At 33.9% G+C, this 17696-nt stretch overlaps 1 protein-coding gene across 1 annotated transcript; it reads right to left on the bottom strand.

The window, feature by feature from the left end:
• Nucleotides 1-250: 250 nt before the first annotated feature.
• Nucleotides 251-3240, bottom strand: LOC111374770. Its single transcript, XM_022997505.1, has 3 exons — nucleotides 3087-3240; nucleotides 956-1443; nucleotides 251-328 (listed from the first exon to the last, which is right to left on the bottom strand). The coding sequence occupies exons 1-3, from the start codon at nucleotides 3238-3240 to the stop codon at nucleotides 251-253; spliced, it is 720 nt and encodes a 239-aa protein (XP_022853273.1).
• Nucleotides 3241-17696: the final 14456 nt, after the last annotated feature.

Genomic DNA, 17696 nt, shown 5'->3' with positions numbered 1-17696 from the left:
ATTTACTAAACCCATGCACTCAATTCCACATCTCTACAAAGCCGGGGACCTGGTTCTACGCACAACTACAACCCTAGATATAGTTGCCGGTTTTGTTAGACAAATACCAACCCACATGCCATTTTATCTTATTTTGGCATCAAGATGCAACCCGCACTCAGTTCTATGAGAAGTTTTGACCAAGATGCAACTCAACTCTATAAATCACATTCAAGCATGTTAAATCTCTGAATAATGCTATTCGTCCGGTCTAGGTGCCACTAAGCCTCTTTTCATTATCTGAATTAAATGCTGGCAGACACCCATTTGACCGTATAGACATCCATTGCTGTGAAGTAATCCAAGAAAGCATGCCACAATGTATTAGCCAAAGTAAACAACTTGTGCCCATAAGGAAGCATTTTTTAGTTCAACTTTGTCACAAATAAGTTTCCAAATAAACATTCTCCCATTAAAATAATTTCCCATGAACCCATAACTTATATTACTTTTTAACAATACATTCTTCCAAAAACCATTTTCCCCATAATCTATTTTAAAAAATTTCTGCCAAACAGGGGCCTAGATTTTTCACTTTTTCAAGGGGACAAAGAAATTAAGAGTGCTTAGGCTTCATACAAAATACAAGAATCTGGAAAGAAAAAACTGCCATTAAACTTTATTCCTTTTCAGAGGGACAGAAAAATTTATCAGACATGAAATCTGACTGTCTTGGTTTACAGCCAAATGCAAACCATAGCAAATCGATTAAATGAGAGGTGACAGATTATTATGTACACCAATTAGTCCTATATTCCTCCACATGACAACCAATAACCTACCAAAGAACGAACTAAATAATGGATTGGACACCAAGAAACATAGGGCACTCAGAAGAACATGGAAGGAAATGAATCTAAGATGAATGCGAATGGTTGAGAGCTTCCAGTAAAAACAGATGTCAAATTTAGGGCACATATTCAGTCTCAATTGTCGGTTTTGTCCTCGTCACTGTAGCTGCTGGTGCTTTTGCGCTTCCAACAGTAGTCATGTGCAATATTTCCCCAATATCTGCAGCCCTCTCCATTTGCTGTATTCTCCTCCTATGCATGTACTTGCGCAGCCAGGATTCCAGAAGTCCGAGCAAAACCAACAAAGCTAATCCTCCTACCACTGACCCAACAGTTATCCAGACTTTCGAATTGTTCTTTTTCCCTTTGCCATTTGTTTTTGGAGCATGCTTTGGGGCACCTCCTGGTGGTACTGGTGTAGGAGAAAAGTTAGTGGGAGAGGGTGCAATTGATTCAACCACAATAGAGAAATGCCCCTGTTGGAATGTTGTACATATGTTTTCTGACAACACGTTGCTGAAATTCTCCGAACCATTTAAATGAAATGAAATGCACATTAGAACTGAACCCTCTGGCACAGTGCCGATCCTGTGCTGTTGGGGCCTGGGGCGAACTTAAAATATTAGGCCCCCCTCCCCCACCAAAAAAAGAAAAAAAAAAAAAATTTGCATGCAAAATATGTGTATTATGGTATCAATTGTTAATTTAATACTCAACTGTAAAACAAAAACAAAAAAAAAAAAAAAAAATTTGTCTACTACTCCAAAATGCATTTTATACCAAAAATGGGGCTCAAACAATTGATCCTACGATTAAATCTAACAAAAGTCAATATAATTCGACAAGAGTGCAATACTACAATGCAATATATAAGCCGACAAGGCTTCGAACATTTCCTATATGTTTAATAGTTTATAAATAAGCATGGGCAAGCCATTGCTTACTTGAAAAATATGAATTGAGCAAAAATTATGAAATGACACAATGCGGCACTTTGAGAATTCCACTATCACAACTCACAATTATGAAATCAAAATTTAACAGCAACCACGACAACCAATTAATTGTTGAAGATAAATTTAAATTGTATATGAAAGATAAATTTAATAGCAACCATTAAGTAAATCCCTAAAACGTCTCTGCATTTCTCTCTCACTCCATTCTTCTCTACATTTGCATGAAGTAGAATATAATTTTCAACAACAAGAAGGATCTTGGCTAAATTCATTCTTGAAGTGGACAGACATGAATACGTGAGAGCTTAAAATCTTTCGATCTCAATACATCATTCTAGAAAGACTCGCACAGCTAAGGTTCTACATTTCTAGTATCAATCCATGCACTGATATCTCATTAAGAGACATCAATTAACTTATAAATAATTTTGTGACCAATTAACTTGATAAGTTGTGACCAAATATATAGATTTGTGGCCTTAATATGTTTAATTAATAAAATATTTTTTTAATCAATTATTTCATTAATAGTATCTGAAATTTGAAATTGCAAACCTTCTCCTCTTAATTTTGAAGTAGGCTATAAATAAACTCTTACAAATGAATTTTTCCCATTTGTAAATTAGGCCCCCCAAAAGTCAAGGTAATTACAAAATTCAACAGTGTATTATGAACCCAATATTAAAATACAGTGGGAGAGAGACTAGTGCTTGATCCGGTGAGCTAGATCAACCATCAATGTCCGTCTTAGCGGTATAGTTTATTAATATTTATTAAATAATATTAAAAATTTTCAATCCATATATAAACATAATATAACGTAAAAATCATATACAAATTCCCCTCACAATAATTCTTTTTTCAAAAATCTTTCTCTACATATTCACAATTTCACAAATTGCCCTCACAAATCATAGTCCACAGATTTACAATTTCACAAATTTTTTAGTTTTCATAAATTATAAATCATCACAATTCACATACTGAATCATCAATTAAATGATGGAGACATATAAAATATCACTTCAAGACTTTATGTTCTAAAGGAGAAAGGCATGAAATTGAACTTAAAAAAATAAAAACGAAAAAAAAGGGAAAAAAAGAGAAGAGAGGCTCACAGCACCAGTGACGGAGGCTCACAGTGAGTAAGATACTCATTAGGGTATGTATGAATTCTACAAAAAAGGGCAGCCAACAAGCCTTTGGCCCAATTGTTTTAAAATCCAAAAACAGGCCTAAAACAAAGGCCCACTACTTAAAAAAAAATAAAAAATCTACTAACCTTTTCATCTCCTTCAACCTTCAGCAGCGGCAATCATCTCCCTCAGCAGCAGTCGGCAATGACTGGTTCCAACGTTGGACTTCCAACCTGTAAATTTCGTCGGAGTCATTGGGGGCGACCGACCCCACTCGGCCTTAATGGGTCCGCCCCTGTCTCCTTCCAGCTTTTTCATTTAATTGCAAAAAAAAGAAAAAAAGAAAAAAAAAGGAGAAAAATGGCGAAGTGAGGCCCCCTTCCAATTTTGGCCTGAGGCGCAGTCCTCATCTGCCTCGCCTCAGGACCGGCTCTGCTCTGGCGCTGCTTTCAAATTCGAAAACTTAATGGATATTGGCTGACCAGATGCCCGAATATCCAGTTCAGGCAAGTTTTTAGCCATCAAGTCAGAAGCATCATAAGCAAGAAAGCCTAATACAGGACCTAAATATGTATAATCAGGCAGAGGATAATACACCTTAGACCGATTGCCCAAGTTTTGGTAGACCAAAACAAGCCTCTAAACATAAGGTTCCTCTCGAACTTCTTTAGGAATTTCAAATTCTTTGAACATGTGATCACCCTTTGTCCTCAGGCTTCCACTTCTAAGCCTTAATGCTGAAATCGTAATTCCTGTCAAATTAGAGGGAACAGTCCCATTATATACAACACCAGTCCTGGGACGAACAAATGCCTGATAAGTATAGCCTTGGAGAATTAAATCTAGAGCACGAGCATCACTTGTTGAAGAATTAGGCGACTGCGATCTGGAAACTCTTATCAAGAAAAATAACCATATTGAGAGAAGAAGCATCGCAAGACTTCTAAAAAGCCCCATCGATGCTTCCTAATATCAAAGAATCAACAAAATGTTGATAATTTTGAACTGGTAGATCCAAACAAATAAGAGTCCAAAGTCAAACACAAAATAAATGTGAATAATTTTAGATCCATAATGAGTGGAATTTCCCAAATTGATTCACTTTAGTAACTCAAAAACTGGATTCACAATAACTGTTATTCCTAAAGTATAAGTTTCCCCTTCAAACAATTCGAAAGAATTATCATAACAGTATTATAGAAATTTAAATTCGAGCCCACCGATTTCACGATATTTCCTTAAAACGAATTTGTTACCTTCAACGGTGCTAAAGGTGTCCAACAATCGTTTTCCAGGATAGAACGAATTTCATCTCCTACGGAAACAGCACAGCAATCTGCAGGAGTTCCAACCAATGCAACGAAGTATTTTTACTTCGAAAACAGTATTGGAACGAGAGGGAGAATGAGATTTAAAGCAGAGAAAATTTGCAATGAAAATGATGTAATTTTTCTGACAACGAGGCAGGCTATTTATAGACTCGTTCGTGACCATTCGAACACCCTTCAGAATAGTCGTCATTGTTCAGACAGCCTCCAAAACTCCAACAGACATGTTAGTTCAATACTGTGTCTATTAAGTTGGTTAACGGTCAATGGTTAACAGTCGACTATTTGGTCGGTTAATAGTTGACTGTTTAACAATCATCCAAAAAATTACCCGGAAAAAGCCATAAAAAATAAATTTTATTAAGTACCCAAGAATTTGATTGTATACAATTTGGTCCAAAAATTCAAATAAATTTTGTTCAAAAAATTAATATAATGCAAGGACGCACCCGTACCGAGCTAAGTCGGCCGGTCGTACAGATGGCGACGACGGCGCGCGCGTGTAGACTTATGATCGAACCCGATATGATATAGGCCTCCCCCCTTCCAAAAACTATTCGTACCCCTTAGGGCCCAAACCCAATTCTCAAACTTGCACCATATAAATTACACCAAAGTTTTATAACTTTCCTAAGTGGGATAAGTGTTTGGGCAAATCAAATTCTTCACTAATTCATAGTTTCAAGTGAGTTACTTTGACATCAAATATTTCATTCAATTCTAAATGGTTTTCGATAAATAAATATACCACGTTCATCACCTTGCGGAGTAGAGCGTGAATATACTAGGTCCCGTATTAATTAAGATGTGTCCCACTGAAATTTTGGTCCAAAGTTGACCCATTTCATACCATTTTCTAACAATCCCCCACATGAATGAAATATGTTGGCCTTTTCCAAACAACAACATCTGATATGTTTTTCTGAAGAAAATTGAAGAAAACTGCATCAAGATAAGTAGCCAAAGACTTTGAACTTTCTCTAGTAAAATCTATCGGATTTACTTAGCCAATTAGTAGCAAATTGCTTTGAACAGTCAGTTGTTCATGTAAACTTAGACAAGAGAAGTCACACAGTTCTCTTTGAACACAGTTGGTTCTCACGTTTGTGTCCATTTTGGCCTTGGACACCTCCTGGTTCATGAGTGTTTTTTAGAGAATTCATCTTCATCTGATTCTCTTAGAAGCGACCCCTTCTCACCCACATAGGTGATTTTCATAAAGAGTATTCTGCTATACTCCATTTAAACGAATCAAGATATAGAAACCATTAAAAGCATAACTTAACCTATTTCACGGCAGTTAGGCACTGGCTCATCATAGGAATGGGTAGGAGTGATAATCTACCCAGTGCTTCTAAGTTTTTCACAGTTAGATTGTCCAATTGAACCTAGATCTTGGGATCTCCAGTCAACTAGGTTGGGTTGCCACCATGAAAACATTTGATTATTTTATTAGTTTTAATCCCATCCCCTTTGATGAACTTTCAACTTGCTCTCTTGTTAAACTTTTAGTTAGCGGATCCAAAATATTCTTTTTTGATTTCACATAATCTGTAGTGATAATGCCAGTAGAGAGCAATTGTCGAACGGTATTGTGTCTACGACGTATATGTCGAGATTTACCGTTATACATAGCATTTTGTGCCCTACCAATTGCTGATTGACTATCGCAATGGATACATATAGCAGGTATAGGTTTTATCCAACATGGAATATCTTCTAGGAAGTTTCGTAGCCATTCGGCTTCTTCTCCAGCTTTATCTAACGCGATAAATTCAGATTCCATCGTTGATCTAGCTATACATGTTTATTTTGAAGATTTCCATGACACTGCAGCACCTCCAAGTGCAAAGACATATCCACTTGTTGACTTGGAGTCTTTAGTATCCGATATCCAATTTGCATCACAGTATCCTTCAAGTACTGCTGGATATCTCGAATAGTTCAATCCAAAGTTTTTGGTATGTATTAAATACCCTAAAACCCTAATAATTGCCTTCTAGTGATCAACGTTTGGATTGCTTGTATATCGACTTAGCCTACTAATTGAATAAGCAATATCAGGTCGAGTACAGTTCATGATATACATTAAACTACAAATAATTCAAGAGTATTCCAATTGAGACTTACAGTCACCCGTTTAGAAACAAGATGCATCCTGACATCCATAGGTGTTTTCATAGGAATAATATCATTTTTTTTTATTTTTTCAAGAATATTTTCAATGTAGTGTGATTGAGACAATATGATACCATTGGATGTTCTAGAGATTTTAATTCCTAATATAACATCGGCCACACCTAATTCCTTCATTTCAAATTTGTTTGTTAGCATCCTTTTAGTAGCTTGAATTATGATATCATTGTTACCATAATAAACATGTCATCTACATATAAACATACCATGACATATCCATTTTGAATGCTCTTGACATAAACACATTTGTCACACTCCTTAATTTTGAAACCATTTGACATCATAACTGTATCAAATTTTTCATGCCAATTTTTAGGAGCTTGCTTTAATCCATAAAGTGATTTAACAAGTCGACACACTTTCTTTTCTTGTCCTGGGGCGACAAATCCTTCAGGTTGCTCCATATAAACTTCTTCATCTAACTCTCCATTCAGGAAAGCTATTTTAACATCCATTTGATGTATATCCAAACCTCTCAACGCTGCTATCGCAATAAGCATACGTATGGAAGTGATCCTTGCCACAGGAGAATAGGTATCGAAATAATCAAGACCTTCTTTTTGCTTGTAGCCTTTAGAGACAAGTCTAGCCTTATATTTATCAATTGATCCATCTGCTTTCATTTTCCTTTTGAAAATCCATTTACATTCCAATGGCTTATTACTGTGAGGAAGATCTACTAATTCCCATGTATGATTTTGTAGTATGGATTCAATTTCACTATTAACAGCTTCTTTCCAATATGAAGCTTTTGTTGATGACATAGCTTCTTTAAAACTTTGAAGTTCATTTTCTAACAAATATGTTAGAAAGTCATGCCCAAAGGAGGTTGACGTCCTAGCCCTCTTACTGCGTCTAGGTTGTTCATTTATAGGTTCTTGATTTATAGCCTCCTCATTTTCACGAGATCTCTTCTATGAATTTGATTCACTTTGTATGTTATAAAGAAAAACATTTTCAAAAAATGTAGCATCCCTTGATTCAATAATCGTATTAACATGCACATCGGGTATTTCAGACTTGTGTACCATAAATCTGTATGCATTACTATGGTAGGCATAATCAATGAATATACAATCAATGGTTTTAGGTCATATCTTCACCCTTTTAGGTTTATGAACTACTACCTTGGCCAGATATCCCCATACCTTTAAGTATTTATAATTAGGTTTGTGACTTTTCCATACTTCATAAAGTATCTTATACGTTTTTCGATGTGATAATTTGTCAAGAAGATAATTGGCAGAAAGCAAAGCTTCCCCCCACAAGTTCTGCGGTAATCTAGAACTTATCAACATAGTATTCATCATCTCTTTCAATGTTCGATTTTTGCATTTAGCAATACTATTGGATTGAGGAAAATAAGGCGCAGTAGTTTGTTGAATTATTCCGTGTTCCGAACAGAATTGTTCAAATGGCGAATCATATTCACCACCTCTATCACTTCTTATAGCCTTAATCTTTTTACTAAGTTGATTTTCAACTTCCAACTTGTAATGTTTAAACTCTTCAATTGCTTCGTCTTTGCTTTTGAGTAAATACACATAGCAATATCGAGTGCAATCATCAATAAAAGTAATAAAGTACTTATTACTTCCTCTCGTTTGAACAAATTTTAGATCACATATGTCAGTGTGAATTAAATCTAGAGGTTCGGTACTTCTTTCAATAGAACGAAAGGGTAAACGTGCCATTTTGGCTTCTACACATTAATCGCATTTGTGATTAGGATTTAAATCGCACTTTGGTAATAAATCCAATTTGATTAGTCTACGCAAAGTACTATAATTTGTATATTCTAATCGTTCATGCCAAATATTAAGCGACTCAAGCAAGTAAGAAGAACAAGTATTTTTATTCATAATCGGAGGTACAATAGTCATTACATTCAACTTAAAGAGCCCTTTATTGAGGTAGCCCTTTCCTACAAACATTTTGTTCTTCGTAAGTACAAATTTTTCTGAAACGAATACTAGCTTAAACCTGTTCTTGCTTAATAGTGAACCCAATACCAAATTCTTTCGAATATCGGGCACAAGAAGAACGTTATTACAATAGGCATTATATTCAACTTAAAGAGCCCTTCATTCAGGTAGCCCTTTCCTATAAACATTTTGTTCTTCGTAAGTACAAATTTGTCTGAAACGAACACTAGCTTAAACCTATTCTTGCTTAATAGTGAACCCGATACCAAATTCTTTCGAATATCGGGCACAAGAAGAACGTTATTCAAAGTGAGCTCCTTTCCACTTGTCATTTTCAACACTATCTTTCTATGTCCTTCAACCCTTGAAGATGATGAGTTTCCCATGTAGAGTTGTTGATCATGATTCATTGCTTTGTAGGTAGAGAACATCCCACGGTTTGAGCATACGTGACGAGTAGCTCCAGTATCCGCCCACCATTCCTTAGTTTTTCCAACTAAGTTGCATTCAGTGATGACCGCAGAAAGATTTATTTCTTGTACTTTGTCAGAAAGGTTGTCATGTTCTGTTACATTTGCCTGGTGAGGTTTTTCCTTGACATTTTTTGGCTTTCGACAGTCTTTGGATTGGTGTCTTACCTTGCCGCAATTGTAACAATTGCTCTTGAACTTTTTAGCAGGCTTTGAAGAACTAATTTGCCCTTCGCCATTGTGTTTTCTCTTTTTGCTAGTCTTTAAACCTCCTTCCACAATGTTGGCTTTTGATTCCATCAAATGAGATGTACCACTCCTCTTTTCAAATTTGCAATTGTCTTCTTCTATTCTCAAACGAACAATGATATTTTCAAGTTTCATTTCCTTCCGGTTGTGCTTTAGATAATTCTTGAAGTCCTTCCAAGAAGGCAGTAATTTTTCAATCAGTGCAGCGACTCGAAATGATTCACTTAGTTTCATTCCTTCGACATGGATGTCGCTGAGTATGATTTGAAGTTCTTAAACTTGGGATATGACAGTCTTGCTGTCAACCATTTTATAATCCAAAAAAGACCGACAATGAATTTCTTCGTGCCAGCATCTTTGATTTTGTACTTTGTGTCCAAAGATTCCCATAGTTATTTTGCAGACTTCGCATTGCAGTACACATTATATAATGTGTTATCCAGTCCGTTGAGTACATAATTTCTACACAAGAAATCGAAATGCTTCCATGCATCAACCACAACCAATTTCTCAACGTCACTTTCTTGCTCGGTGTATGAAGGTGCATCTTCTTTGAGAAATTTTGCCAAACTTAATGTTGTTAGATAAAAAAGTATTTTCTATTGTCAACGCTTAAAATCCGACCCATTAAATTTCTTTGGTTTTTTTCGATCGTATTCGGGAGTGTAGAACCAGAATTTGCCATTTCTGACACACAATCAAAAGATAATCAATAAGAAGGAGTAGAAATAGAATGATCCAGAAAAGAAAAATTTGTTTTAAAATTGTTATTCCTGGAGTATAAGTTTCCCCTTCAAACAATCTGAAAGAATTATCGTAACAGTATTATAGAAATTTAAATTCGAGCCCACCGATTTCACGATATTTCCTTAAAACGAATTTGCTGTCTTCAACGGTGCTAAATGTGTCCAGCAATCGTTTCCTAGGATAGAACGAATTTCGTCTCCTACGGAAGCAGCACAGCAATCTGCAGGCATTCCAATGAACGCAACGAAGTGTTTTTTACTTTGAAAACAGTATCAGAACGAGAGGGAGAATGAGATTCAAAGTAGAGAAATTTTGCAATGAAAATGGTGTAATTTTTCTGACAGCGAGGCAGGCTATTTATAGACTCATTCGTGGCCATTCGAATACCTTTCAGAACAGTTGTCACTATTCAGACAGCCTCCAAAACTCCATTAGACATGTTAGTTCAATACTGCGTCTGTTAAGTTGGTTAACGGTCGACGGTTTGGTCAGTTAACAGTCGACTGTTTAACAGACCATCCAAAAAATTACCCGGAAAAAGCCATAAAAAATAGATTTTATTAAGTACCCAAGAATTTGATTGTATACAATTTGTTCCAAAAATTCAAATAAATTTTGTCCAAAAAATTAATATAGTGCAGGGACACACTCGGACTCGGACATGGGCACGTACTCGTGCCGAGCCGGTCGGACGGACGGCGGCGGCGCGGACGTGTGGACTTATGACCAAACCCGATAGGATATAGGTCTCCCCCTTTCCAAAGACTATTGGTACCCCTTGGGGCCCAAACCCAATTCCCAAACTTGCACTATATAAAGCACACCAAAGTTTCATAACTTTCCTATGTGGGATAAGTATTTGGGCAAATCAAGTTCTTCACTAATTCATAGTTTCAAGTGGGTTACTTTGACATTAAATATTTTATTCAATTTAAAATGGTTTTCGATAAATAAATATACCACGTTCATCACCTTGTGGAGTAGAGCGTGAATATGCTAGGTCCCGTATTAATTAAGATGTGGGTCCCACTGAATTTCGGGTCCAAAGTTGACCCATTTCATACCATTTTCTAACAATTACACCTCTCAGACTTCAGCAAGTCACTATATTTGGCCAGTACTCTAACTTAGCATTATCACTAATTAAAGGTGACTGCGCAGCAAAGGATGCAGATTTCTTCTCCAGTAATAAAGGGGCGGAGCCACCTGCGATCTGGATTTTGGTCCTGGGCATTTCACCTATTACACTTAAGGGACAGCCAATTTTTAAGGCAATGGAAAACCATAAACAACCGTATAAAAAATTCAAGAGAAATATTGTTGAAAAAGCACCATTGCTAGAGAAAGATTACCATCAAGAAACAATAATCCCGAAAAATAAAATAGACTATAAGGAGTTAATTTAGTCATTCATAACAAACAAATAGAGTCGATTTCAACATATAAAGACGGTTTTAAAACTAATACAATCCGATACTACCTTCTAAGAGTGGTGATGAAGAAGTTGAGTACAAATCACTGCAAAATAAGATAAATTGGTGCGAGGGGCTGATGAATCTGTTCCTAATTTTGAGTGCAAATAGCGAGAAATACAGCCTAGGCCGATTTCCCCATTTGCTAAACAGACCAGGGATATCCTTTGGGGAAATTTGTTAAAGAGCACAATCAAATAATGTCCTCCTTTCAATGTTTTTTGAACAAATACGTTTCAACTGTTAAGCAACATAAACAAATAATGTCAAATGGCATAAATATCCTCATTATTGGAAAATACCCTAACACTCTTATCAATTCACTTAAATTTCTCAATTCAATTTTTGGTACCCAAAATCATAGTAACCCGATTTCTTCTCTTCAACTTTTCTTGCTATTCTAAAATCCAATTCTTTATTATATTCTTTATCTATTTGAATATCATTTGAACATTTATTATCTATATTAAAAAATTCCATTTAGATTTGAAGAAAGAAAGATAATTTTAGAAATCTTATATAAATTGTACATTTATTGTTGAATGTAGTATTGAATAATATTTAAGTTGGTATTGCTTTTATACTTAGTATGTTTTTTTGAGTTTTCTGCAACTATTGGATGGTAATGACACTCCAATTATTATCCGAAATGTAAAACGTCACTCTAGTCATTTTTTCGCTGTGTAAAATGGTACTATAGTCATTATCTACTGTGATTTGATTATTTCGTTATTTGAATTTTTTCAATGAAACAATCTCTAATAATGGACTACTAACGTAAGTAACACAGAAAAATTGAGCATGTCACAAAGAAATATTGAAATGACATAACTTTTATATTATCGAGATGGGGAAATCACAAGTTGTCCTACTCATATGTGTCGATTAAATCAATGAACATATCTATCAACTTTTGTATATGTCATGTGCATATTACAACATAAATAAGTACACCTTATTATTTTTTGGGGACACGTATGGATCATGACTGCTTATAGTTGTTTTTACACATGTAACAGTACATGTGTTGTTTTCATGTCCAATAACGACACTTGTACAGTTCAGAAGTTTTTACCTATATTTAATCTTTTTCAATTAAATAACCTCCAATAACGGACTCTGTAATATATGTAACATAGAAAAGTTGACAATATAATAAAGAACGATTAAAATGACATAGCTTTTATATTATCGAAATGATGAAAACACAAGTCATCCTACTCATATGTTTCGATTAAGTTAATGAACATATTACTTGACATTTATACATTTCATGTGCATATTACAATGTAAACAAGTCTCACTTATTATTTATTGAGACACGAATGTAGGGTGACTGTTTGCATTCGTGTTTACAAATAGAACGATATAAGGTGATTTTCTTCTCAATAAAGACACTTATGTCGTTCCGTTGTATTCTCAAATATTTTGATTTTTTTTTCAGGACAAAGACATCAAGTATTGGACCCTCTAACGTAAGTAAAATGAAAATGTTATTCATATGATTAAGAATGGCTGAAATGACATAGATTATGTTATATCGAGTTGGTAAAAGCATAAATTATTCTACTAGCTAATTAAAACATAAATAATAAGCATATCTCTCAGTTTTTGTAAATATTATGGTCATCTTACAACCTAAATGAGTACAACTTATTGGTTCTCAAAGTCGTGAATAGGATGTGGCTCTTTTATAATCGTGTTTACAAACAAAACGACCCATGGGTCATTTTCTTCTCAGTAATGGTGCTTGTGCCATTCTGTTGATTTCTTCTATATTTTGATTTATTTTTAACTTGAGACCTCAAGCATTGGACCCACTAACATGCGTAAGATAGAAAAGTTAATCATGTGACAAAGAATGATTTAAATGGTTGGATCATATTGATATTGAGTTGATAAAAACTTAAGTTATCTACTAGTTCATTATAATATAATTAATGAGCATATCTCTCAAGTTTTGTAAATATCATGTCCATCTTACAACCTAAATGAGTTTAACTTATTGGTTCTCTAGGCATGGATGGGTCATGGCTACGTATACTTGTGTTTATAGACAGAATGAATCAAGTGTTGTTTAACAACTCTTGTGTCGTTCTGTTTATTTTTCAAATATTTTGCTTCTTTTCCAACGCAGCGATCTCAAACATAGATCCCTTAACTTAAGAAAGTTAGAAAGGTTAATCACTTGACAAAGAACGGTTGAATTGACATAGATTATATGACATTACGTTGGTGAAACCACAAGTCATTGTATTGATTCGTTAGAAAATATAATCAATGAGCATATCTTTCAAATTTTGTAAATGGAGTGTTCGTATTGCAATTAAAATGAGTTCAACTTATTGATTTTCGAGGCATGGATGCTTCTTGGCTACGTATACTCATGTTTACAGACAGAACGACACAAGTGTCGTTTAACAACTATTGTGCCATTCTATTGATTTCTCAAATATTTGGTTCTTTTCCAATGCAGCAACCTTAAACATTAGATTTCATAACTTAAGAAAGTTAGAAAGGTTGATCATGAGACAAAGAACGATTGAATTGACATAGATTATACGACATTGAGTTGGTGAAATTACAAGTCATTGTATTAATTCGTTTGAAAATATAATCAATGAGCACATCTCTCAACTCCTTTAAACAGAATGTTTATATTAAAATTAAAATGAGTTCAACTTATTGATTCTTGGGGCATAGATGTGTCGTGACTACGTATTCTTGTGTTATTGTGTCATTCTGTTGATTTCTCAAATATTTTGTTTTTTTTAGGGCAGCAACCTTAAACGTTAAATCTCCTAACTTAAGAAAGTTAGAAAGGTTGATCATGAGACAAAGAAAGGGTGAATAGACACAGATTATACGACATTGAGTTGGTGAAATTACAAGTCATTGTATTGATTCGTTAGAAAATATAATCAATAAACACATCTTTCAACTCTTGTAAACAGAGTGTTCATATTGGAATTGAAATGATTTCAACTTATTGATTCTTGAGGTATGGATAGGTCGTGGCTACGTATACTCGTTTTTATAGACAGAACTACACAAGTGTAGTTTAACGGCTCTTGTGTCGTTTTGTTGATTTTTCAAGTATTTTTTTTCTTTTCCAACGCAGCGACCTCAAACATGGATCCCCTAACTTAAGAAAGTTAGAAATGTTGATCACCTAACAAAGAACGGTTGAATTGACATAAGTTATACGATATTTAGTTGGTGAAATCATAAGTCATTAAATTGATTCGTAGAAAATATAATTAATGAGCACATCTCTCAATTTTTGTAAATGACATATCCATCTTGCAACTGAAATGAGTTTCGGGGTTATCTTACTCGTGTTTATAGATAGAATGACACAAGTATCATTTTCTTTACAGTAACAGTACAAGTGATGTTCTCATGGAAAAATTATATTTCGATAACGGCACTTGTAACGTTCTTTTAGAATTTTTTATCTCAATAACAGTAGAAGTATCGTTCTTAAATGACATTTTCATCATCTAAGCAGCACTTGTTCCATTCTCTTAGAACTTTTCATTTCAATAACAACACAAGTGTTGTTTTCAATGACTTTTTATCCTCAAGCATTGGATTTGTAAAGTACGCGAGAAAAATAATTCACGTGACATAGAATGATTGAAATGATGTAAATTATTTGATATAAAGTTGTTGAAAATACAAGTGATTATATTATTTTCAACAAAATAAAAGTAATGAACATATCTCTTAATTTTTTTAAATTTTATATCCATCTTACAACTTAATTGAGCTCAACTTATTATTTCTTAACTCAAGAATGGTCGTGACTGCTTAAACTCATAATTATAGATAGAATGGCACAAGTGCCGTTTTATTATCAGTAACGACACTTGAATTGTTCTATTGATTTGTCCTTTATTTTCATTTGTTTCCAAAGCTAAAACTTTTAGAATTGAACACTTTAAGTTGTGTTGTTTTCATAGTAATAATAGAAGTTTATATTTTGGTAGCATCACTTAAGCCGCTCTCTTAGAAATTTTAATTCCAGTAACAACGTTAATACTGTTCTCAGAGACTTTTCATCTCAGCAATGACACAAGTGCCATTTTCATAGACAAGTATATTTACAAGCATAATGATAGCTGTAAAGTTCTTATAGACATTCTCATCTTAGTAGCGGCACAAGTGTCATTCTCATGGACAAGTAAATTTACAATTATAACGGTAGTTGTGCCATCATTGGGAGGCTAGATTGACAATTAATATGTATATTTCTCAACTCTTATTTATAGACAGAATACAAAATGGTTGTTTTCATTTCAGTAACGGCTCTTGTGCCATTTTATTGATTTCTCATATATTTTGATTTTATTCCAACACAATGATTTCAAACATTGGACCACCTAATGATGCATAAACATTTTCATGTCAGTAACATATGTTAGGGAGTTCATTATTAAATATTGTTTTGTTAAAAAAATCGAATATAGGTGAAACTTTCGGAACGACACAAGTGTCGTTACTGGACATGAAAACGACATTTGTGCTGTTACGAACATAAATATAAGTATAAGCAGTTAAGGTCCGTTTGTTCCCTAAAAATAATAAGTGAAACTTATTTATATTGTAATATGTATAGGACACGTATAAAAGTTGATAGCTACGTTGATTAACTTCATCGACACATATAAGTGTGATGACTTGTGCTTTTACCATCTCAATAATATAAAATATGTCATTTCAATGGTTTTTTTTATGATTAATCAATCTTTTTGTATTATATACGTTAGCGAATTCATTATTAGAGGTCATTCTATTGAAAAAATCAAAGTACAGCACATAATGACTGTAGTGTCGTTTTACTTTGTAGATAACGGTTGGAGTGATGTTCTGTATTTCGTGTAGTAGTTGGAGTGCTATTACATCTAATGGTTGCATATAACACAAAAAACACACTAAATACGAAAACAATACCAACTAAATATTGTTTAATAATAAAAATACAACATAGATGCAATTTCTAAGAGCATCTTTCTTTACTCAAAAGATACCAAAAATAAGTGAAGAATATAACAAAGAACATAATTTTAGGGTAACAATAATGGTGATTGAAGAGAAGAAAATAGATGATTGTAATTTTGAAGACCTAATATTAAAGAAGATAAAAATGGGAAGAAGAAGACGTTTTTTTCATAAAAAAAATTAGGATTTTAAGGTGAATTTGGAGGAGAAATGACGGGATGAAATGAGAAAAACTAAAGGAGAATTTTGTCATTTTGCCAACTAAAATATTTTGCATTTTTCTATTTGTTTTTATTATTGGTCAAAGGCCATTTAACCAAACACATTGTTAAGTTAGGCTATGGGCCAAATTCCACTATCCTTTGACAGACTTGTCTTTTAACTAGGCTTTACAAATATTTTGGAAAAAAATTCGTAACTACCAAACATTAAGTCCTTGTTTGAGCCACATAATTTTCATAAAAGTACATTTTTGAATAGTGTATTAACGAAAAATATGTGATTCAAAAATAAGATTTTTTTTGATTTGCGTGTAATATTATTTTATTGAAAAATATATGGTTGAAATAATGTCAAATTACTGTTTAAAATATAGTTTTTTTTATAAAAAATATGGCTCAAACAGGGCCTAAAAATTAAATTTCAAAAAATATCAAACTTGTAGAATCTTTTAAAAAATTAGGTGACAAATCAATTTATCACCAAATCATACCCTACCTCACACCACCTCACCCTATGACTTAATTATTCCCAAATCCATCCCCACTTCCATAATCACAACTGTTGAAGTCATCGTTGTAGCCGTTGATGACCATTACTGTACAATACCTGTCGAATGCTCATTATCCTACTCGCCCATCACGACCCCCTAAAATCAGATATCTGAAATTGTTTTGAACCCAACATCTATTATCTTTCTCTTCACAAGGCTGCACATGTTCCTCATTCAAAATCCATTCTGAACTAATTTCAAATCAACGTATTCTGATAAAACTCCATTAACTTCGAGCTTCAACTTTAATCTTTCAGTAAATACAAATTAAATACTAATATGAAATAAAAGAAACCTCCTTATTGTAAATCCTCTGAATAAATCATTCTCGATTCAAAATCAAAGTTGAGTGGGGTGGGATAGGATGAGGATAGGTTGGTGGTGGTGACTGAATTCTACATTCTATTTTATTAGTAGTTTGGAATCATTTGGATAAAAGGGCAAAAACAATGATTAATTTGGAGATGATGAAAACAAAGGCAAATGGTATAATGACACTGCTACTATGGATGAGTAATAAGCATATTACTTTGAAGCAGGTGTGGCTGTGGTGGGATGAAGAGCGTTTATGATCAATGACTTAGGTAATTGTGATCAATAAAATGAGTAAT

This window comes from Olea europaea, unplaced genomic scaffold, assembly GCF_002742605.1.
Source record: "Olea europaea var. sylvestris unplaced genomic scaffold, O_europaea_v1 scaffold1289, whole genome shotgun sequence".
Taxonomy (NCBI): domain Eukaryota; kingdom Viridiplantae; phylum Streptophyta; class Magnoliopsida; order Lamiales; family Oleaceae; genus Olea; species Olea europaea.
The sequence above is the reverse complement of the archived record's forward strand: the minus strand, read 5'-3'. Positions and strand labels throughout refer to the sequence as shown.

What these genes read in the sequence shown, in the direction of transcription:
- LOC111374770 (XM_022997505.1), bottom strand. Translation starts at nt 3,240, where the DNA reads ATGAAAAAGCTGGAAGGAGACAGGGGCGGACCCATTAAGGCCGAGTGG. An exon ending in GATGATTGCCGCTGCTGAAG is followed by an intron (nt 1,444 to 3,086) that starts GTTGAAGGAGAT and finishes TAATATTTTAAG; the next exon opens with TTCGCCCCAGGCCCCAACAG. An exon ending in CGACAATTGAGACTGAATAT is followed by an intron (nt 329 to 955) that starts GTGCCCTAAATT and finishes ATTACTTCACAG; the next exon opens with CAATGGATGTCTATACGGTC.